This window comes from Lissotriton helveticus, chromosome 2_1 (genome assembly GCF_964261635.1).
Source record: "Lissotriton helveticus chromosome 2_1, aLisHel1.1, whole genome shotgun sequence".
NCBI classification, from domain to species: domain Eukaryota; kingdom Metazoa; phylum Chordata; class Amphibia; order Caudata; family Salamandridae; genus Lissotriton; species Lissotriton helveticus.
The window spans coordinates 45,554,246-45,579,277 of NC_136059.1; the positions used below are offsets into that span (position 1 = coordinate 45,554,246).

The following is a 25,032-nucleotide window of genomic DNA, read 5'->3' on the forward strand; positions in this document are numbered from 1 at the left end:
TAAGATATTTCTAGACTTTTTGTCATTTTTGTGGTGAATTGAGACCCTTCACATTCCAGGAGCCTATAGTGAGTACCATCTGTCCAGTGTTGTCCCCCCTGCACTCTCTTGGACCTGTACGTCAGGCCAATGTATCCTGCAGTAAAAGCTGTGAGTAGTAGGTGTCCTAGGTGTATCTGCTGTGTGGAATACATCATGATCCAAATATACCTTTGCAAAATACATTTAAAAGGCCACCACCAGTCCCCAAACCCTCCTCCACCCAACAAACTTAAAAAACCAAAACACAATATTACCAACATCATCAAGTGTCGGATCGATGACAGTCCTCCGACATTGGGTTGAGTAACTCAGTTAAACGTGATGGGGATGGAATGACCAAGGTCCCCGTCCGCGCCCATCCCGAACGCTCCAGAGGTTTAATCGCCTATCCAGCGTAACCAAGCGGCGAGGCCGACTCTATGTGCTTAAGTCCCTGATGTGGACAGTAGTGTTCTGATCACAGATGTCTCTATATCAGGGCTGTCTGCCTTGTTGCAATAAAAGCTGTAACCCTGTGAGATTATGAGCTGTGTTTGGTCCTGCTCTTGGTTGTAGTCCCCTCCCTAGGATGGGGGGGGGGTCCCAAATCAGAATCTTATTGTCACAATTGTTCCCATATGCAGTGTGGCAGATTGTTCCCCAGTCCTGGGGCTTTCGTTCAAACTCCTGCCTTAGGTGTCCTTTGGCTGGGTAGGGTAGGCCTTCTTAAGCACTTACCTCAGGTGGTAGCTGGGTTGTAACTGTACCTTATGCTCTTGCTTCATTTGTGGTTTCCTCTTGAGCTTGTGGAGCATTGAAACATGGGAGAGCCATTCCTCAATGCTCCTTGATCCTTGCTTTGTGAGGGCTCAAGGTCTCTCGTAGAGTGACCCAATAGTTCTAGCCCCTCCCTTAGGTCTAAAATATGTTCCTGCTTGTTTTGGTAGTTGAAGCTCAAACCGAACGGGTAAGTCCATCAATATCTAATTTTGTTGTCGCGTAATTTTGACGTGATGGGTCGGAACTGATGTCTCTGTGCCAGGGTCACAGGCGCCAGAACCTGATAGATGGTACAGGAGTGTCCGTGGAAGGAGATATTGCCCTTTTTTCGAGCCACCAGAAGGACCGCTTCCTTCACCTTGTAGGAATTACATTTTGGGAGTATATCCCTTGTCTGCTTCCGTTCACCGGTCGGTGTACTCTTTCCAGCTTGATCTTGGGTGTCTGTGGAATTATGGTCTCTGTGAACAGTCCCTGGAGGAATGCTTCAAGGTCTGGCCCTTCTGCTCCTTCCTCCAGGTCTCAAATTTGTAGATTCTCCCTTTGAGCCCTGTTTTCTAAGTCTTCTGCTTTTAACTGGGTTTGGCGGTGCTGGTCTTGGAGAGTATGCATACCTTCCTGCATTTCGGCCGTGCGTTTGTCGACTTCCTGGATTTGTGCTTCCAGGTCTACCACTCTAGTGCCCACCAAGTCCACATCTTGCTGGAGGCTAGCCAGCCATGCATTGAGGTCGGACTTCAGTTGATCAATGGTAGCCTTAATGTCTTGGCTCAGTTCCCTCCGCAGTTCTGTTTTAAAATCACACAAAGAGGCCATGAGATCATCCTTAGTAAGGGCCATAGCATCAGTTCCCTCATCGCTATCTGAAGGCAGGAGTTTGTCCGCAGGTGGGAAAAAGTTGAAGACTTTATTCGATGCTCTGGTCAGCGTCTTCTTCGGCTGCATAGAGGCCGGACCAGTGTGACCCCCACCATTAAAGCCAGGGAGGCCCTTTATTGCAATGTCCGTCACTACTGTTCTCCGCACGTGTATGCAGTCGGGAGCTATAGAAGGAGAACAATTTTCGCGGTCCTTGTGGGTTCTGGTCTCTTAGGGCGATGACCCCAAATGTATTGACAATAGATCGCACTACAGACACCTGCTTAGCGGTAATTTTCCGTGATCCCTGGACCCCAATGGCCTGAGGACGTTGGGCATAGCCTTGCCTGTAAGGACGATCAGGGTCAGATGCTGCTGAGGGCTCTCACCTTGTAGGGGGGGATCTTTGGTTCGCTTTCCATCACCAGGTAGGTGGCTTGCCTAGCCTCTGTGGGAGGCATGATGGGTGGGCTGTTCTCTGAGTCAGTCTATGCCCCTTGTGATTGCGCGGGCCCTGACCGCTCCTCAGAGGTGCCTCCCATCAGCCAGCAGTATCGCCCCACGAAACAGCATCAGGCCGCTGAAATGGCTCTTCTTTCATCGGCGCTTCTCTGGAGGGGGCAATGCGAGCAGGTAGCAATCGGCAGGAGATTTGGTTTACTCGCCGTTGCCCAGTACCGACTTGGCCGCCATCTTAGGGTCTGGCACAAAGTATACGCATATCACGGAGAGGAACGGGCACCGCTAATTCCCGAAATCGTGGTAAAATCTAGTTTTGCTGCCTTGCCTTGCTCGATTGGTGCTCATTTGGCCCTCCGGACTCCCAGCCTGCAATACTCCTGCGCCTTCCAAAGTTGTGTGGAGTGACAGGACTAGTTGTGGCATGCTTACCTCCGTGTCCGATTCCCCACTGCAGATATCTGGCTTCCCTGGTGTCCGCCAGTGCTTACATTTGGCCAGATTGAGTGGGGCCTCGACTTTGGGCCAGCCCAGCGGCCACTACTCCGGCACTCGGTAGCCACCCCATCTCAGGAGGTGGCGGTCGCCATTTTGGTAGGCTCTGAGGCCGATCCGGCGGTTGCTCAGTGCGGCTCTTAGCATGCACAGGAATCACATGCCCTCATCTTGGGGCTCTCAGGAGATGGTCTCAGCGGCAGCTGCGGCGATGGCAGGTGGCATTTAGGAATCCAGAACTAGATCATGTACCGGGAGCCGAGACAAATTACGTCTGCTTGGCCATCTTGCCTGGCCTTTTGTGACAAGCTGAACCCGTACTCTCCAGAGCGTGGGTGGATGGACACGTCAAATTACATGTCAGATTGATCGAAATGGGTGGGATGGTGCTTGCAGAGGAACTTGGATCCCCTGGGGGCAGATGTCGTCCATATTTACATTTCCTGGCTAGCAGGCAGAAAACGATATGGCATACAGGTCCATGAATACCTACCGGTCAGCCATTTTGGCAGGACACATTCTCATTGACATTCGCTCAGTGGGGGAGCATCCTCTGGTTAGGAAATTACTGAGAAGTATTCGACTTTCCTTTCAACCAGACCAAGATATTCCTCTTGTAGGGATGTAAATAGGGTTCTAAACCTAAACTTGCTATGCTTCTCTGCTATGTCTCATGCAAACTCTTCTCGGATGTCAGACCTCTAGTTATTACAGATAAGTTATTTACACTAGACAAGGTCACTTTTAAGAAGAAGAATATCCAAAAACGGTGTCATATCCTTCTCTTCAGGATGATCCAAAAATTGTGTGAAGTAAAATGCATTAAGACATACAAGAGAATGACGGATTAAATCTGTCCCCAGGGAGTGAGGCAACTGCTTATTGCCCTTCAATAGCCCCAGATGGCACTCTCTTTTTCCACCATCGCCAGGTGGGTGTGATGGTTGATGCAAGAAGCTGCAATCGATACAAGGAACTTGGGCCGTCATCTAGCCAGGTGTGCCATGGCCTCCAAGGCTTTTTCCCTGGTTTGTGACTTGAGGATATTCTAAACAGAGCAGATTGGTCTTCAGACTCAACGTTTTAGTGATTCTGCTTTAAACCGTTCTTATATGCTGACCTTCAGGAGGATACTAAAGACCTGGCTGTTCGATCAGTAGCGGCCCCCACCTCCCCCCCCTAGCGCCTTGAGACCCTCACGGGTATGTAGAGCGCTTAACAAATGACTGATTGATTTATTATATGTGGCTACACTAGTAGTCAGCAACCTTTAAACATGCATAATCCTCACCTCTGCTCCTGAAATAGAATGATACATTTCCCAGGTATCGTGATAGAAAGTTTTAATTCTATTAAGGACACAATGGTGAGAATTACCCCACCTGATATCAGGGATGCTGTTTCCACCCACGGAAGTGATGATTACGCACCGCATGATTTTAATGATGTATACTTATGTTGGTTCTCAAGGGTATACCAGGCATGACTGGCAGAGGTAACAGTGGTGGGGCAGGGCAGGGAGAAGTTGACAGACGATGGGATACAGAAAGTAAAATAAAAAAATAAAAACTTACCTTTCGCTCATCGCATCACCACATCGCCAACTTAGTGATGCAGCGAGAGCAAAGTAAGTGGTTTTATTTTGTTTTACTTCCCCTATCCCGTTGTTTGTTGACTTCCCTCCCACCCAGCCCTGTCCCACCAACTCACCAATGTTACCTGTACCAGCCATGCCAAGAGTTTAAAAGCTTGATTTTGTGAAGAATAGTAGTGTCCTGATTGGATCCTCCATAGGGATAGCACACTCATTGATGTTTTTTCTTGCAGTTAATGAATCATCTAAACAAGATTGAGTGGAAAACATGGATTAGCTCCTGTTGCACTAAGAAAGAGGGTGATAAACCTGTGGTGGTTTGTATGTTTTATTCTAGTTTGGCGGAAGGACAGGGAACTGTACTGGGTGGTGTGAATTTGATTACTAGTGTTAGTTGCTGGGTGTATACTGGAAGTCACAGTGGGCCCCTGGGTGCTCAATTGACTGATATATGGCTAGACTGGTTACAATTGTGGCATGGAAGGTGAGAGGCTTCCTGCACGTGGAAACGAGTTGGCGTCTTTGAAACTAACATGCGCGCAAAAATGTTGTGTTGGTGAATAAATTTCCTATATCACCACTGCGGTCATTAAGTGGCCCTCTTAAGGTCTTTGACGATCCCTACATTATGCTATCAAGTAGCAAGGCTTCACCGTGCAGTGATTTATTTTTAGTGCGATATTGAATATCGATGCTGGAGGACCTGAATGTCTATCGGTCTATGCCTCACATTTTAATATAGAAGATCTCTTGTCCAAGAATATTTTTTGAGTCCTGAAGATGACCGTTAAATAACGTATCGGTCGAAACGCCGTCGACGCTTTTCTGTGGCTTGAGTTATTATAAGGACACAGTATTTATGTTTATGGTGTTCCTTTTTCTGTTTTGTGATATGTATTGTTGTGGCCACTTGTCTGGTTTATATGTATTGCTTTTTTTGTATACCAGCGTTTTTCTTGTATGAGACTATTTATATAACAACATTTTTTTTTCCAATTGGGTAACTAAATAAATATATAATTTTTGATACTACTGGGCTTCTCTGACTATCATAATGGATATTTTTCCAATGTTTTAACAATTTTCCTTTCTCCCTGAGCCTTTTGTTTGATATAATTGGGTGTATACTGGAAGTCACAGTGGGCCCCTGGGTGCTCAATTGACTGATATATGGCTAGACTGGTTACAATTGTGGCATGGAAGGTGAGAGGTTTATATCATTTCATTAAAAGGCATGGGTTACTGTTGTCTCTTAGATGTTAGGGGGTAGGAGCAGCATTCCTGCAGGAGATGTAGCTCAATGCCCAGGAGCATATGAGCTTGTCGAAGAGATGGACAGGGTTTGTAGTCATCTTCGTTCTCGTCTGTCTCCAGGGTGTGGCCACCATGATAGAGGGGTGGACATTTTAGGGTATTAGCAGTGACATATGACCCAAAAGGGCGGTGTGACATGGTCTCTATGACTTAACATGGCTTTAAACAACTCCTCCCTCTCCATGAACCGCCAGATCAATGCCGTCGCCTCCACCAGCTTCAACTGCCTGTGAATCCTCCACAAGACCCTGAAATGTATCCCCCCAACTGCAGAAGGACCGTCACCCACGCGCTCATAACCAACAGACTGGACTACGACAGCGCCCTATTCGCCGGTATCAACAGAACCCTTCTACACAAACTCCAAACCAATCAGAATGCCACAGCCAGACTCATCCTCGGGACAACGTGTCACAAACCCATGACTCAACACCTTTGAGACCTCCACTGGCTCCCTGTCGAGAAAAGGCTCACCATCAAACTCCTCACCCACGCCTACAAATCCCTCAACAACATTGTACCCAAACACATCAACAAGAGAGTTTCCTTCCATGTACCCAAGAGGAAGCTCCGCTCCACCGACCTCACCCTGACGGAGGTCCCCTGCATTCGCAGAAACAGAACAGGTGGGAGAGACTTCTCCTACATCACCTCAAAGATTTGGAACGAGCTCCCTGTGAACATCAGATGCTCCCTGATCCTGCACACGTTCAGAAACGACTTCAAGATGTGGCTCTTCTACTGATCCGGGGCTGCCCTCCCTCCCTGGAGCTGCACCCCCCCAGCGCCTTGAGACCCTCACGGGTGAGTAGTGTGCTTTATAAACCCTTGATTGATTGATTGATGTGGGAAAGCACATTCTGCCTTGGGGAAAACCCGAGTTTTTTAAAGTTACGATAAAAATACAAAGTGTAATCTGAAATGCACCCTGAAGTGTAAAAAGCTAAAGCAACCATGAAAGGAGAGACTTCAGAAGCCTTCAGCTGCACCCAAGAAGCAGCCAGGGGTAGAAGAGCGCACCGTAAGTCCGTGTGCGGGCTCAAGAATGTGTATATTATGGTAGTGGTGGCCTCAGTGAGGTAGAAGCATCAGAGCAGCATCTTGCTGGTTAGGGGGCTTCTAGGAGCACAGCATCCACCCATCATTGCTCTACCAGCCTCTATAACCTTGCCACCGTAAGTCGCTGGGGTGGAAGCGTTAGTACCTCTGGGAGTAGACACGCTTGGTGTCAACCTCTTTCTTGGGCTACTTTTCTGACTGTGTCTTGGACGTGGCTGGGACCTACTGAGTTCTAGGATCTGATTAGCTTCTAGATGAACTTGTTTAAAAATATTAATATGATTTTTCATGAAATATTCAGTGTGAAGCAGTATACAACATTGAAGGTGTGTCACAGCCTGTAGGTAAAGCTATAAAAGGCATAATATTTGCATGTTTTGATATCATCTTGAAATGTTCCTGGATTTTTAAGTGCTCGCATTTCATTATTCAATGCTTGGGGAATACCCATGAGAAATCCAGTGTGTCTGACTTGTTATAGCTGCATGCCGGATGTATGATGCTACAAAGCATACTTTTGCAACGCCTACCTTTACATCGCAATTTTTACAACGCATACCATTACAACACATAGTGCTTTGGAGCGTTGGATAGTGGATAGTGGATAGTTTAATTTACTATTCCAACTCCAGTCCCCGTGGATAGTAGGGAAGGTGTTGGATAGTACATTAAACCTATTCCCTATCCTAGAGCGCCCCCCAGCGCTATGCGTTGTAATGGTTTGCGTTGTAAAAGTTGTGTTGTAATTGTAGTTCGTTGTAAAAGTTTCGTTGTAAAGGCTGTATACCCTGCATGCCACATGAATTGTTTTAGGCACCTCATGTACGAAGCACTACTTTGATCACATTTAGGCCATACCTTCTTCAGGGCGGAGATGTACCATGGGGTTGGGGACACGCAAACAAGAATAAATTAATGATGGGGATATAACGAAGACAGTAAGGCAGTTCGGATGACTTATTTCAAAAGGTTTCTGTAATTGAGGCACTCTTTCATATACCAAAATGTGCATTCGCTAGTCATGCATCAAATATCGAATAATTCCAGCCGGCACGCCAGTTCATCACGTCGGGGATGGAATAGCCCAATTGAGGCCTTAAAGTGTCGCACTCTTTTCTGTGACAAAGGATGCTCAAAATCAATTCATGGTGGACCAGGAGGGCTCCAGTCGGAGATCCTGTAGAATCCGGGCTGAATATGTTCTCTCAGAGGAGGCCTTTGGCTGGGTTCAGAGAGACAGCGTATGGGATTTCCAGAGATCGAATAACTTGCAGGGGATAGCAGTAATTAATGAGGCGGTTTCCGCAATTGGTGTGCTCCGTCTGTGATAAGGGGTCGAGTCAGATGAACAGCCTGCAATCTCCAGTAGGAGACGTCTATCTAGGATAGCAAACGAACCCCACAATAGGCGGGCTCCGGCCGAAGTGAAGGATAATGTCAAATGGACATTCTGCGATGCCCAGTAAGAGGCGTCTATCTCGGACAGCAGACAAATCCCTGGAAAAAAGGGAGAAATCCAGGCGGACCGTAGGCGGCAAAGCGGCTCTCGGAAACAGCTGGCCATGTTCTGATGTTAACATGGGCTTCTATGGGAATTAACAAGGGCGTATTATCAAGCCCATTATCACCGTTTTATCAACAGTTTCCTGCCGATAAAGCAGCGATCATTTTAACACCGGTCCTTGATAATATGCCCCTAAGTTTTGAGTTTTTTCCTAAGTGCCTAAAGGTTTACCTAATGAATGTTGATTAGGTACAATTTGTGAACAATTTTTACAAATGAAACAATAGTGACCTACCGAAGTTTTAGGGATGTTGGTCTGCTAGTGCAGAAGCGATTTAAGGTACCTCTGACCTAAGGGTTTAGTTTGTATTCCGGGAGGCATTTAACTGCTGTGACCTTTCATTACTGTGAACCCTATGTGGCTTCAAGGCATTTCACAGGCTGTTCCCATTGGTTTTAGCCATCCGACGATTTGCCATAAATTAATTTTTTTGCATTAGTTTATTTATTTAGTGCTATTTTTGGGTTGCTGAATGTTTAACCTGTAGCATTTCCCTGAGTCAGCCTTGGACTACTCTGCCCTACTGCCCTAAGATTTAATTTCCTAACAGGAGTACTTGGTCCTCAGGTTCAGAGTCTGCACTGCGGAGGCCTTAAGGCACTTGAAGTGAAAGACCCCATTTGTCATCATTGGGGTCTAGTGACGTCTGGTTGACCTAGAGCCCTCTGATGCTGGCTTTGCACAGTAGAGGTGAGTGTCTGTTGAATCTATGGGCCTGGTTCACAAACTCACTTTGTAGTAGGTTTGTAGTACTACCACAAACATGACAACACAGTGCTATTCACAAACTGCACTTTTTAGTAACTTATACTTTATAGCAAGTCCCTAACTTCATTATCTTCTATTGGAGGGTGTTGCAGTAGCAGTGGTTGAACATGTGCAGTGCTGGGTTTATAACTATTACAAAAGGATGTAAATCACATCTCTTTCTCTTGGTGCACTAGCCGCGTTGTGGCACTCAGGAAAGCTTCACGACAAAGGTTGCAGGTTAAGTCCAAATGGGATTGGGATGTGGCTGAACAGATACAGACTATGGAGAGGCAAGTATTGGTTGACTAACACAAACTGGAATAAGGCACGGTTCTGATACACACAGGTTCTTGCACCTGATCAGCTTCTTGGAAGTCATATAAAGCAGACTTTGTCCTCTGTCTGGAAGTTTGAAGGGTTTCACAAACAAAGGGCCTGATAATCAAAGATACACTTTTGGGTAAGTTTATGATTGCTTGTTATTCACAAAGATACTTTACCAATAGTATTGTTGTGTGTCGATTTAGATACCATATATAGATTTCTCGATTTATGCCTTTATATAGGTACAATTCACATTGCCCTTATTTAGGCATAGAAATCCAGCCCTTATTTAGGCATTGCTCATGCTAACCAAATACAGGCATGATCAACTGCATCCGTCCATCCACGTCACAACGAGTTCTTGGAAAACCAGACTCTTAAGCCTTTAGGACTGCCCCTTGCTTGGATATTGATTTCCCCAAGAACTCATCAATTATGCATGAACATCTATTCCTTAGGGGTTCATTCATGACGTTCTTATGCTCAATTTCTATGTCAATATTGGCATTCCTAAACACCTTCAAGGTATAAATAAACCTTCACTTGCCATGGCAAACAATGGTATGGTTCAGCTGCCTACTTGTATGACAGGGCTCGCCACAGCAAGTTCGGAAGGAAGTCAAGTCCCCAACTGAAGGTGTCATCCTCCTCGCAGAGAATCCAGCTCCAGTGTTTCTGACTCCCCTTGCGGGTTGTTAGAGATCGAGACTCAGAAAGAGATTCCAACCGCTCTCATTCTAAGGTATGGAGCTGACTAGAACCTATAGAAACTTTTGGCAACTCTTGGCTAAACTAGACTATAGCTAAACAGCACCTATTTCTTCCCTCGTACTACACTTAGGTTAGGTACACTGGGGTAGGATTATTTTAGAAGCAACAGATGAGTATTTAAGCCTGTGGTATTTATGTATGTATTTTTATGAATATATGTCATAGCTACAAACCATGCTATTACAGTATTATTTTATCTTACTGCAAACGCTGTACGTATTATACTTCGCATTCTGTCTTACAATTGTAGCAGTTCATATCTCTTGCATGAGAAATGAGACTGTTCAATAAACCCTTTTTATTGAAACGCCCGTCTCCCTATTTCTGTGCAAACTCTGCAGAAACGAAGCATGCACGATTGACTCAGTGAAACGGTTATCTATTGTTTCCACGATTCTGAGATTGTACCGACTCTAAGGGAAACAAAGTTGTCATGTTTATGCAGTTGTCAGAAACTAATCCCTTCTTGTTTATTTGAGACGTTTCTAGTGACCTCTGAGTTAGATGGCACTCATAAGTAATTAAGTAAAATGTACTCGATAGAGTCATACTGACCTCAGTCCTATGTCAAAACTATAATGTATATTATTCTAATGCACAGAGCCTATCAGAGATATAGGAACTACACTACAGTATCTCCTCACACATTAAACGATGGGACAGTTCTGTCTTTTTATATGCAGATAATCCACAGTTGTTATAACAATACTAATAGTAAAATACCTTTGTGACTAGTAAACAATAGTAAACCTACACAAAAGTGTAAGTTTACCTTTGTGAATCAGGCCCTAAATGTTTGTATTTCTTGATTTCACTTGTTGTGGACTCTATAAGAGTTCTCTGTGTTTGTGGTTTATTTTAATCCTAGGAAAGCTTGTTGAATAGGAACAAATAGGTGGGCTGCCCAGACGCTGATCTGGAAAAATGAACACAAACAGAAAGAACTAATGATTGGCATCGTACACGGTCTTGTGGACTTATTCACTTTGGACCGTTTGGTTTTACAGGACATGATCATTTACAATATGTACGTAAATCAATCTTAGGGCCTGATTTAGATCTCAGCAGATGGGTTACGCATTCACACCGGTGACGGCTATCCCATTCACCGAAATATAAATGCCATTATATCCTACGGGATTTATATTTCAGTGGGCGGGATATCCATCGCCATTGTGATGGATCAGGCCCTTACCTATGCTCCAAAAGGAACAGTCCAGCTTGAGCTGCCAGGCCCAGTCTCCTCTGAATGTGAACACAAGCAACTCGGACAACTATCAGCCGTGTTGGGTATCATCAGTAAGGTGCAGCTCAGATTCTACAGCACAGCCAGCAGAGGACTCACTTCGGAGTACACCCACTCCACATGAGGCATCACATTGATGCAACAGCAGGTGATGGGTGGCATAACTAGCAAAAGTCTCCACCACTGAACTCCCTCGGGCCATTATGTCACACCAGGTGCAAATTAACCACCTCAGACGAGAAATGTACAACAGCCTTCACTGTTACGTATATATGTAGACTGTGGTTTGATGCCAGATTACATTGTAGTGGGAATCTGAAACTATATTGGAATGTTGTAAATGATCATTATCGCTTTCCTGTCTATTTACTGACAGTTTTGAATATTGAATTTAATCTTAAGTACGTGCAGTTTTTCTCTTGTAAAGTGCTCTTAGACTCTAGCATCTGATACCTTGTATATAGAACTGCTAACAAATGAATAAAACAAACATTTTGTCCACTAATGTATACAGATATATCTTATTACATTTCTAAGGTTTGACTGCACCAAGCATTTTTCCATCATGGACTGCTCTATTTTCCTGTCACCATTTAAGCAGGAACAAGTATCTTCCTCTTTCATTAACTCCCCCAACCAGAACAGTGGGGCTTGCTAGGACTTACCTTCAGAAAGCTCTTGGCTGCTGCCCGGCAGGCCTGGTAATACTGGAGATATGAAATAGTTTCCCACTGCCCGTCTCTCTTCACTGCCATCGCTGGGTGGCTACCAAAACTCTTGACTGCATCCCATAATATCTGGTGGATGGTGACTGGAGGCTCTGAGGCTGGTCCTGTATCTTCAGTGTGCAACCTCACCGCCCCATCCCTTTCAGTTGTCCAGATGCTGTCCGCTGGGGCCAGATTCAGCTCGATGGGACAGCTCCTCTTCCCCACACCTGCAGACTTTTGTCCTAAGGGGGCATGAGAAGAAAATTAGACAGCAGTACAAAGACAGGCCTTCTGCCACACATGTCCTGGGAACTATGATGCGTGTGTTCTTCCATTGGGTAGTTACATTGCCAAAAACTCTGGGGGGACAAGGAAGCCAGCTTGAGCCAGAAAAGGACCAAACAGTGCCTGCACCGCTCACGCCTTGGCCGCCCTCCTCCTTCCATCCTCATTTGTTTGCATGTTGGATTACCATTGCACATACAGTTGCTGGAAACTTGGCAAGTGAGACTATCTCTACACAGAAGGCCACAGCAACGCTTTCTACCTGAACTCACCTGCACAGATGCCTGACTCCGGATCACTTAGCAGCTTATACTTGTGAATTTCCATCATCACACATGCTCCCAACACTGTGGTCTAATAAACAGCCATTTCTTTTGCTGGCCTAACCCTTCCATCCCTCCCAAAGCACCTCCCACTTTTAACACACTATAATGAGTGACAAATTACTGCTCTAATCCTCTCTCTTCCCTCCTCTGGGCTTCTTCCTTTAGGCAAAGACACTAGAATGGAGCCTCTATATCTTGCAGCCTCATTAATCGTTCCATCACCTACTTCCTCCCCTCCCCGTTCTCAGCTCTGGTGATTTAGCTTAAGAAGCAGTCTTCTGATATCTCCTTGGTTTCTTTTGTTTGTTATCATCAGTGTATCAGTTAAGGATCCATCTTTCCTTCATAATGTTCTTGAAATGCATATTTGAGTGGGACTGGGACACACTGCTAATCTCTTTGTGTTCTCCTACCAGAGACATTTGTTCAGCCAAGAGGTTTGTTAAAGTCACCAAAACCTCAAGATAGCAATATAAGATCCAGTTGTACATGTTATATATTGTTTATATGACATGGTTAGTTTGGGATAGCTAGTTTGAAAAATATTGTAGCAAACAGGTAACTGCTGACTTGAAAATAGTGAAAGTAATACAATTCTGTTGGATTGGAAAGGGTGGAGTCTGGGCCAAGATGGTGATGGACCTGCTCTAACAAGAGGGACAGCAGTACTTCCTGTTGGGATGCCTGAACCCACAGAGTGCCCTGCCCAGGAGAAGGGTAGCGGGCCGGCCTTACACCAGTGACTGAATAATACACTGCTCTGGGGAGACCGGGGGATCTTGGAGGATCAATAGCAAGTTGGGAGTGGAAAAAACATTTTATCAGGGAAGAGCATTCAGGGCAGTCCTGGGGAAACCGCCGTGTGCGCAGCAACAGAGCAGCAACAACAGAGGAATCTGCATTAGAGAAGCTGCTGTACGCACATGAGAGTAGCAGCCTAAAGGGAGCAGCAAGAGGAGCAGAAGCTGCAGTAGAGAAGCTGCGGTACGCCTTTGAGAGTAGCAGCCTGGTGGGTGTCGCAACAACAGAGAAAGCTGCAGTTTGAGAAGCTGCCGTACACCCCTGAGAGGAGCAGAGTAGCCTGATGGGAGCAGCAAGAGCAGAGGAAGCTGCAGTTGAGAAGCAGCCGTACGCCCATGAGAGGAGCAGAGTAGCCTGATGGGAGCAGCAAGAGCAGAGGAAGCTGCAGTAGAGAAGCAGCCGTACGCCCATGAGAGGAGCAGAGTAGCCTGATGGGAGCAGCAAGAGCAGAGGAAGCTGCAGTAGAGAAGCAGCCGTACGCCCATGAGAGGAGCAGAGTAGCCTGATGGGAGCAGCAAGAGCAGAGGAAGCTGCAGTAGAGAAGCAGCCGTACGCCCATGAGAGGAGCAGCCTAGTGGGAGCAACCAGAGGAGTAGAAGCTGCAGTAGAGAAGCAGCTATATATCCGTGAGAGGAGCAGCCTGTTGGGAGCAGCAAGAGTAGATGAAGCTGCAGTAGAGAAGCTGCCATATGCACATGAGAGGAGCAGCCTAGTGGGAGCAACCAGAGGAGTAGAAGCTGCAGTAGAGAAGCTGCTGTATGCACATGAGAGGAGCATCCTGGTGGGAGCAGCAAGAGCAAAGAAATCTGCAGTAGAGAAGCTACCGTACACCCCTGAGAGGAGCAGCCTGGTGGGGGCAGCAACAACAGAGGAAACTGCATTAGAGGAGCTACTGGATACCCATAAGAGAGACAGCATAGAAGCAGTAAGTACAGTGGAAGCTACATTAGAGAAGCTGCTATACGCCCATGAGAAGAGCAGCCTGGTGGGAACAGCAAGAGCAGAGGAAGCTGCAGTAGAGAATCTGCCATATGCACATGAGAGGAGCAGCCTAGTGGGAGCAGCAAGAGGAGCTGAAGCTGCAGTAAAGAAGCTGCTGTACGCGCATGGGAGGAGCAGCCTGGTGGGAGCAGCAAGTGGAGCAGAAGCTGCAGTAGAGAAACTGCTGTATGCCCATGAGAGGAGCAGCCTGGTGGGAGCAGCTACAACAGAGCAAGCCGCAGTAGAGAAGCTGCCATGAGAGGAGCAGCCTCTTGGGAGCGGCAACAACAGAGGAAGCTGCCGTAGAGAAGCTGTTGTATGCCAAAGAGAGTTGCAGCCTGGTGGGAGCAGCTAGCCTGGTGGGAGCAGCAGCAACAGAGGAAGCTGCTGTACACCCATGAGAGTAGCAGCAAGAGCAGAGGAAGCTGCTGCAGATAAGCTGATGTATGCCCATGAGAGGAGCAGCCTGGTGGGAGCCTCAACAATAGAGGAAGCAGCATAAGAGGAGCAACTGGATACCATGAAGACGCACAGCCCCATTAATGATCACACCGTACTGGTATTCATATTATCTATCTATCTATCTATCTATCTATCTATCTATCTATCTATCTATCTATCTATCTATCTACCAATCTCACCAACGATCACCCTGAAGCCGCACCGCCCCGCTAATGATTACACCTATGAAGCAAAAAACCTCACCTGCAAGCTACAGAACATCCAAAATGGCAAAACTGGTCCTCAACCTGCCCGGACACTGCCACATTTCCCAGCACCTGCGCACTCTCCACTGGCTCCCCTTCGAAGTTAGAGTCACCTTCAAAATGCACACCCACGCTCACAAGGCCCTCCACGACACCGGACCAGCATACCTGAACAGCCAACTCAAATTCCACGCACCCCAAAGGACCCTACAATCAGCCAAGCTCTCCTACGCCGTGATCCCCGGAATAGAAAGACCAGATCGGTAGGCCGCTCTTTCTCCTTCCGCGCGGCCAGAACCTGGAACGACCTTCCGCTCCACCTCAGACAGATAACATTGCTCCCCATCTTCACAAAAAACCTCAAAACCTGGCTGTTCGACAGACCCCCTCCTTGATGGACTGGAACCAGCAACCCCCCGCCCCCCAGCGTCTTGAGACACTTACAGGTGAGTAGTCACGCTTAACAAACACCTGATTTATTGACCTAACTGGTATTAATCTATCTATCTATCTATCTATCTAGCTATCTATCTATCTATCTATCTATCTATCTATCTATCTATCTATCTATCTATCTATCTATCTATCTATCTATCTATCTATCTATCTATCTATCTATCTATCTATCTACCTGACGATTACCCTGTAAGCATGCAAAGTTTTACTTCAAAGCACATCACCTTAATCAACATTTAATCATTGGATTAACCACTATCCTTGGGCTACGGAGTAGCGTATTTCTCGTCTTTCAGCCCTTCAATGTTTTGTAAGGGGTAGTAATCACTATATAAATAATGTTACAATTTCTATTGATTATATATTGCCTACTGGCATTTGCCAGTAGATAGTTAGGTCTAACTTTCCATAGTCTGAACATTTTTTGGTTTGCTAATAACTTTGTCCCCGTTGGACAAATCATCACGAAACTTTCCAGAAATAAAGTTGTATCCACCTTATCTCTTTCTTGGAAAGTGTCGGGGTAACTTTTATATTTACTTCTGCCACTTTTGCCCCTTTATTTTTCCCCCTACTTTTGATGGTTTTGGGGCTTAAATACTCTTCAGAGGTGTTTAGCTTGGTTTTCCCCCTTCTTGCCCGCTCCTTCACTGCCAGAATGGGGGGTGAAATGCGTGGTGGATAAACAGAGTTTCCTTTGGATGTATTAAACACTGTCCTGGCTCTTAGTGTGTATCTGTTCTTTCTCTCGGGAGACTGGCTTTCCTCGATGCTACTGGCCCTTGTTGTACTCTCTTTGGCGTTTTTGGCATTTTTGCCCTTGTCACAGCCTCCCTCTACATCCATGCACCTTACCGAATCACTCGTGACGTTATTACCGCTGAATTGGTGATTTGATCCTTGTACAGCGTAGGCACATATATTGCTCTCACCACCTTCTCTCCCTCGGTTGCTCCCTGCCTCTGCCTCGTATATTACACAGCCAGCACTACTTTGCCCCCGTGTCACACTACTTGCGGTTTTTATTTCTGCTCTCCTTGCCGCCTCAGCTCCGCAGACACTCCCGCTGGTTCTGCCGCCGCTGACCAGGAACACCAGCAGTGCAGAATCACACCTCCTCCTCAGCCTGGCTGCCTCCTCCCACAGCCAGTGTCGACTCTCAGAGGAGTCGTTACCGCTCTCCGGCAGTTTGTGGTCCCTGCCCCAGCTACGCCCGTTTTCGCCGGTCACCCACCTCTCACCCTTGCTTAACCGGCGGTAACCAAGATTCGGGGGGTTCAGGGGCATACTCGACCAGCAAGCCGTAGCTACGGTAAAGTTAAAAAAAGTTCAATTTAAATAATTACGATACAGGGAAATGCTGAATGCCGATTATAAGATCTTTATGGGCATTTTAGCAGGGAGATTGGCCAAACTGATACCTAAGTTAATACATCCAGATCAGAAAGGGTTTGTCGCAGGTAGACTTATCCAGGAACAAATACAGCTTCTTATAGGTAACATCGACCTGGCTATCCAGAGGACAGAACCCTTGGCCGTTGTCGCCGTCGACGCGGCCAAGGCGTTTGACAGAGTTTGCTGGGTTTATCTATGGGAGGTTCTGAAGGTTATGGGTTTTGGCCCTATTTTTATACAGACCTTGCAGAATTGCTATCAGGGTGCCTCTGCCCAAATATTTTTGAATGGGTTCCTCACTGCGAGTTTTAATATTCAGAGAGTAACGAGGCAAGGGTGTCCGATTTCACCTCTTTTGTTTAATTTATATGTGGAACCGTTGGCCCAGATGCTTAGATTGGATGAGTCAATTTATCCATTCAGATCAGAACAATACGGCTCCAAAATAGCTCTGTATGCTGACGACTTGGTGCTGTATACAAGCGACCCAGATACAGCTATCACAAGGGTGGAAGAGCGTATGAGCGAGTTTGGATTACTTTCTGGGTTTCTTGTTAATAGAACCAAGACGGAGGTGATGTGTTGGAATTTGGAGTGGTCAGGGACAGAAAGTGAAGAGATGAGATACTTGGGGATTTATGTAGTGAAGGAAATTGAAAAGATCCCTGAGCTAAATCTAAAGAGGGTGGTAAAGGAAATTGACAGTATATTCAGTAGATGGAGAAATCTCCCATTGACCATATACGGGAAAACCAACTTAGTAAAGATGGTCATCCTTCCTAAACTGTCATACATATTCTCTTCAATTCCACTGACATTTCCGAGTAAAAGTCTGATTAAAGTACAGAGTAAGATCAACAGTTTCATTTGGGGCAACAAAGGGGTTCGACTGGCGTGGAAAAAACTCAGACGCAGATTAAAAAAAGGGGGGTTAGCACTCCCAGACGTAAGGCTATATGCAGCAGCGTTTCAGTTTAAAAGCATAAGGATGCTGTTAGTAAAGCCAGGAGAATCAGCCTGGGGGAGGTTGTTAGGCGAAATGGTGGGGGTATAAGGGGGAGGAGATGGTGAAGCATTTCTGTATAAATTTGGATCACCAAGGTTCTTCAAGAGGGTTCGTTTGAAGGTTTTAAGGGCATCTCTACAGATTTGGTGCAGGCTCAGGCGTAGCTGGGGCATTGGATACTACTCTGATAATGCCCCTGTATGGGATGCCCCAGGAACCCCCGATTGCTTGCAGGATGGTTTGGCACTGCCGATAAAGAGGGCTGGTGTCAAAATTTAGTCTGAACTGTTGGACACTGGGGGGATATATCCCTGGGATTACCTGAGGGCCAAGATTGGTACTGGGCTCTCGAGATTCAAGTACATACAGTTAACATCATGGTATGAGGCAGAAAAGCAGGAGATCAGTAGAAATAGGGAGATCGAAGACTTGCTGCAAGGGACACGCCCATTGAATAAGGAAATCTCTATGTGGTACAATAGTTTGCTAGAGGCCGAAGACCACGAGACACCTCCCCTTGTTGCAGTGTGGACAGGAACCCCACTCAGGTCACCAGAAGACCTTTTATATGAATCCTCACTGAAGACCTTGTACAGATTTGTTAAACCCGCCTGCCTAAAAAAAAATAATTTCTTTGTTATTAATAGACTTTATTACACCCCGGCAAAAATTGCAAAGTTCGCTCCTTATCCTGTCCCTAAATGCCCCAGATGTGCAGTACCTCTTGCCAATGACTTACATATTTTCTATGAGTGCCCAACACTCACAAGATTTTGGGCTGAGGTAGGTGACAACTTACTGGACATACTTAACACCAACATTGAGATAAATATGCAACTGGTGTTCTTTGGAGATGATGGTCGCCTCAGCCAGAACCTTTCACAGAAAGATAGGGGTTTACTATTGAACTTGATATTGTTGGCAAGAAGGGAAGTGTGTAAGAGGTTGAAGGACCCCCTACCCCCGCAAAGGGAGGATTGGCTTAAAGCTGCATTCTCTATGGCACGACTGGAGTATGATGGAGTGGGGGATAAGATCTCGAACATGTGGCACCCCCTTGTGAGCTGGGGCAAGAACTTAAGATTACTGTGACATCATTGGTCTTATGATTACACCATGGTCCCTTACAAAACAATGGGACTGGTTGGACGACCCAAGCGAGTGCGGTAAGCCGTAGGGGCAACAGATAACGAAGGCGGCTTCATAAGACCCGCAGAGGCTTGTAAGGTGAGATGAGGACCAAAAAAAAAAAAAAAAAAAAAGGAAAGTGTCGGGGTGATCCAGTCAGTGGGGGCAGGGAAAATAGGGTTGTCTAAAAATATAAAAAGCCCATACATTTTCCATAGGATTTTTTTGACACGGCTGCATCAAAAACTGTTGAACGGAGTTGCACCAAATTCGGCAGGAAGCTAGATCTTAGATCTTAGTTGGTGTAAATCTGCTCAATAGTTTTTGAGATATTTAGGGTAAAAAATAATTGTATATTTTGCCAGTTGGGCTAGCAAGAGCCCCTTAGGCGTCTCATTAAAGAGTGAAATTGAAAATGGAGCTCTGCGGTTGCTCTAGAGGCCCATTTTTTCTGTGAGTTTGGAAACGAGACGCTCCTGACAGTCCCACGAGAGTGAGTGCTCTGATGGTCTGGCTGTTGAAATGTTAGAAATGAAACAGTCACTATTAATGTTTACAGTAAAAAGTTAGAGGTGTTGTGGAAATGAAGTAACTAAGCAATATACAGGGGCAGCAGAAGGGCATGCTGTCCCCCTTGATTAAGAGAGCAGGAGTCAAAGAGAGAACTACTATGAAGAAATGAAATGTATATCGTTTTTGACTAATTTCTTTGATATCACGGTACTCTTGCAGGATCGTGGATAGTAAAAAGGAGTAGATGTTTTCTCCATGCACTCTATTAGTAGGAATAGATATTCTGGTCCTTGTTTATGAGAGGAAGTGTGTAAGAGATAAGTACTGTGATGATTAAAAGGTTAATTTTTTTTTTTTAAGTTAAGATTTTTGGAGACTCGCGGGATCATGAAGAGTAGGTAATATTTGAAGACACTCTGCTATGCCCACTTCTTACTGTGGGAAGGAATCTTAATGTAGATGGTGTTATCAGACTCTACTATTTGTGGTCATTGGTTTGAAAAGAGTTGTTGAGCAGAGTTAATGCTCATCCACACCCTACTATGCACACCTGTCATCTGTGTGAGATGTCTGGAAGAAGAGACTAGAACCTCCCCACACCCTACTAAGCATGTGCAACATCTGAGAGTGAGGTCTGAAAGGGAAGCCCAGTCCCTTCCTACTAGGCATTCCCATCATTACAGAGAGAGGTCTCATCAGAAAGACCAGTCCCTCTGCACACCCAACTATGCACACCCATCATCTGAAAGGAGAGCCTAGTCCCTTGCCACAACTTACTACGCACACCCATCATCTCAGAGAGAGGTCTGAAAGGAGAGGCCAGTCCCACCCCAAGCCCTACTACTCACTACCATCATCTGAGGAAGAGTTGTGAAATGAGACACAGTGCACAGTGGGGGTTGCATTTACGTATGGTTATTAATTATTACTTTACTTAAAGAAATTCGTAGAAATTCACTGGAAAAATCTAAAGTTAAAATAAGGTAATAGGTAGATGTGATAGAAAGATCTGTTTTTATTCTTTTACTAAACTTGAAATTCAAAGAGAAGGCGAAAGGTTAAAGTAACTTTATACTCTGGTGAATTTGTCGGTGTGAACATTAATGTTTTGAAACAAACCATAAATCAGTTATAGTTAACATCGCTAACAATAACTTGCCCCCCAACCAAGCACTGCATATGACCTCACATAGTACATCACTCATGACATGTTCAATGACATCACTCATGGCATCATCCAATCTTCCATTTACCACATATTGCTGTATAATTGACTCTGGATTTACACGTAGCATAGTCCACATTAACAATCAACCACAGACAAATGGGAAACCCTCATTGAATACGGTGTTCCATTTGTATGCAACTATTCTGAGAAAGCAAAATTAATGAATGCCAATTCCCAAAAAAGCCTCCAGGCATCAGTGCAAAGATCACCACCACTCAAATAGTATAAATCTTTGTCATCACAAAGTTCAGTGATTCAGTCAGTTAAAGCCAGTACCAGCTCCAAAGTATTCTTTATATTTGCAGATTAGCCTTTACATTTGCAGATTAAGTCATAGTGCACATTAGCATTTCTTTCAGACAAGCAGACTCCCTGGCAGGAAAGCTGGTTTAGCTGTCTGCCCGGCTCCAGTTTCACAGCACAGGACACTCGCAGAATGACACTTCAGCTGTACCACTGAAATCATCAGAATTAAGGGTCCTGGGACTATTGTCTTTTTACAAAAAGTTGGGGAACAGTTTCTTATAAATCAAAAAGGTCTGGAGTGTCATGCTCCTCTGATCCTGCCCACTTCAAACTCTGCCTCTATCCTGTTTCTCTACCCATTCTCCTACATCCTACTGCCTCTCTTTCCAAGGAACACAGGAGTGCTCTAAAGAGGACATTTGTGCATCTTGGCTGCAGGCAGTTTACATGTTTAGTGGGCTCAGGGTCTGGGAGTTGGTTTTGCCAGTGCCTGTGCTTGCTTCCCTTTGGCTCCTATGCGCTCCCTCTCGCACACCACATCAGAGATAAAGAAAAGCTATTGTTATGCTGCATTAAGACCTTGCATTAAAAAAATAATCTTTTGGTAATTTGTTTTGAATAATACACCAAATACACTTTTTATGAACCTTGTCTACTTGCATCTCATTCACAAACTCCTTAATATTTCCCAATTTCTCATCTTTACATTAACAAGCATAGCTCTAATTGTTTTCCTTTCACCTTCTACTGTCTACAACAAGAACATAATGCAAAGTGCTATCATTCCACACAGGGTCATAGATTACACCTTAAGAAATGAGACACGTTAAGTCGGGATACCCAGGTGACCTACCAGGATCCATCACAGCGGCGACCAGGGTCACGGCCACAGAGTCCTCTGAGGGTCCGTCTCCTAATCCCCTCCTACAATGACAGCTCGTGGATACGTCACGCTCCCTTGTTGACTTGCGAGGGACTAATGGATGGTGAGTCTGAAGCGAAAATCACTCAATCAGCATTTGTATAGCGCAGCACTGGCACCTCTAGGGCTATCTGGGTGCTGTGAGTGCGACGTCTCTGTCAAAAAGTCAGGTCTTGAGTTTCTTCCTGAAGTCCACCAGGGAGGGTGTTGTTCGATGTACAGTCAGCACTCTCTGTTGACCACAAGAGCTGTCTTCCTATCTTCTCTGACACAGGCTCCCAGGAGTCTGGCAGACTCGAATTAACTCCTCTCCAGGGAAAATCATTAAACTGGCTTCTGAAGGCTCCTGATGCTGCAGAGCAAATGGTACCTTTGAGCCCTGGAGCGATGTGGACAGGTGAGAGCTGAGGACACACTGCCTGTGCCCACTGTCTTTCATTTAGTCATGCCATAAGCACAAGAACACCCACATTCTGTCTATCAAAGTACAGTGTGCAAGCCTTCAAGGTTCAGCAGCCAGGGTGTGTTGAGCAACTTCTCATATCCTATGTTGTCATCTGGGTGTGTGCTTTCCCAAGTGATGTTTCAGACTTCTCTGCCTGGGGCACAGGCTCGAGCCTCTGCTTATCATTTATAAACATCCTAATTAGTATGTTTCCTAAAGTAGAATATTTTGTTCAAGTCCCATTAGTGGAATTATGGTAACCTTCAATAGTTTACCTAAGCCATCATCATGAAGATTGTTATACAGTTTGTACAGAGTACAGACAACAATAGAAAAATCACTAAGATATCAATCATGCATTAAAAGTTATTATTATTATTCAAAGTTCTTTTATAGCGCGTGGCTTCCCACCAGGGTTTCACTGCTCCTGATAAAAAGAAGCCAGATAAAAGCAGATGTTCATGTCAGACATTCCTATCTATACATTAATGCACAGTGTATAAGCCTCCCAGGTGCAGCAGCTAGGGTGCCTCCAGTACCAATGGGCAAATCATGCTGCTAGACGCCACCTGAGATCTGTTTCCAAATTGTGTATTAAACCAGCTAAAGGTCTGGGTAGAGGAAAGATATCAGGCCCCAGGATCAGGCGGGTTTGAGACCAAACCCCTCCACCTTAGACAACATATGTGTGTTTTATTTAATCGTGGAAAAGTATGTCCAGAAGTGGGGTGTGTCTGCCTACAGGACCTATATTGATTTTTCCACCACCTTTGACCATGTGGTCAGGCATACCCTCTGGTGGCACCTTGGTGCTTGGGCATTCCAGAAGTTCTACTAAAAATGATCCTGGCCCTGTACACTTCCACATAGTGTCATGCAATGCTTGGTGGTAATCGCGGTCTTACAACAAAAATTTAAACCAGATATAGTTTAAAACAAGGGTGCTTAGTGGTGCCCCGGCTCTTCCCTATATATTGCTAATTTGCTGGAGTTGATGAGCAGTGTAGGTGGTGATGCCCCAAAAGGTAGGGTCTCAGTCCGTGGGGACACCACTATCTGTGGATGATTTTGTGTTATTAGATCTGACATCAAAAGGACTGCAGAAACAACTTAACTTGTTATCATCTTATGCTGAGACCTAATATTTGAACTGCAACATAAATAAAAGTAAGATCATAAAGTTTCTCACCACGGATATAGGGCCAGATATACCGATCGCAGAATTTCAGTGTTTGCGATCGGTAATAAACCATGTGAAATGTAGAGGCAGAAACACCGAATCGCTAAATAAGAAATTCCCTAAAAACAACGGTAAACAACTAGCGATTCCCTATTTTGCGAAAATGCCACACCAACTCATTATTTAGCGATGAGCAAAATAAGGAATAGCTAAAAAAAATCGCTAAGCAATGTACATATACTCGCTATTACCGGACCCTTAAAAAATCGCTAATTAAGAGTCGCAAACTACCACCAACACAATAGTGGCCCTCTACGTCCTTGCAAGGTGGCTTAGGATACGAGCTGCAGCACAAAGGATCTGGAGACAACAGGAACACGTATACAGATTGCGCATCACCTTATTCCAACTCACAGACGCTGAAATCCATGAGAGGTAAAGGCTTTACCCAAACACCATCCTGGACCTGATACGGGACTTGCACCCAATCCTGGAGCACCAGACACCAAGGGCGCACGCAGTACCTCCACATGTACAGGTACTCTGTTGCCTACACCTACTGGCATCCAGCAGTTACCAGGGGTAATAGCTGTGGCAGGTGGAGTCACACAGAGATGCCTGTCACGTTTCTTCAATACATTCCTGGACGCCACGTTGCAAAGGATACCACACAATATCCAGTTCCCCAGCAAACAGGCAGAACTGCATAAGACCAACATGGACTTTTATCAGAAGGCCCAGTTTCCACACGTCATAGGGTGCATTGATGGGACACATATACCAATCTGCCCCCTGCTGATATTGAGTACATCTACCGCAACCGCAAATCGACACATTCAATAAATGTACAGGTTATATGTGATGCTTCTCACATCATCACCAACATAGTTGCAAAATTCCCAGGGAGCACGCATGATTCCTACATATTCAGGAACAGTGGGATCTATTCCCGTCTTGTTGCAGGTGAATTTGGAGAAGGGTACCTGCTAGGTAAATCCATGTGACACACCCTGAGGTATACATTAGATGCAACGATTGCTGACTGTGAATAATTTTCCTTTCTTTTACACTTAGAAGATAGCGCATATATGGTGCGTGCCTTCATCCTGACTCTGTACCTCAACCCTTCTACCCCAAGTGAAAGGAGATATAATGTGGCACATAAATCTACGCGCCATGTGGTGGAGCGTACATTTGGACTCCTCACAAGCAGGGTCCGCTGCCTCCACAAAAGTGCAGGTGCACGGCAGTACCGGCCCTTAATCTGCTGCAAAACAATAGCTGCACTTGGCCATCTCCATTTGCATGGCCACTGAGCGCCTCCTGAGGACATGTGTGGCATTGCACAGCCTATTAACTGCCTCAGTGTGCCCTTCAAGTCTCTGTCTGTCCCTGCGCCTTGCACCACGTTCACTATCAATCTTGCTGCATAACAGCCTCACAGCATCAGACATCTCCTTCATGCCC

General features: G+C 45.5%; 1 protein-coding gene across 2 annotated transcripts in view; it reads right to left on the reverse strand.

Annotated features, from left to right (window-relative positions):
* The window catches only part of LOC144817692 (long-chain-fatty-acid--CoA ligase ACSBG2-like), a 237,172-nt gene extending 214,760 nt beyond the window's left edge, over positions 1 to 22,412 (reverse strand). For both annotated transcript variants that reach the window (XM_078674440.1, XM_078674439.1), the window contains exons 1-2: positions 21,872 to 22,412; positions 11,902 to 12,188 (exon numbers count right to left, since the gene is read on the reverse strand). In XM_078674440.1, the coding sequence (XP_078530566.1) occupies positions 11,902 to 12,188; positions 21,872 to 21,881 (297 nt within the window). In that variant the 5' untranslated portion in view covers positions 21,882 to 22,412. The remainder of the gene's footprint in view (positions 1 to 11,901; positions 12,189 to 21,871) is intronic.
* Between the last annotated feature and the right edge of the window lie 2,620 nt (positions 22,413 to 25,032).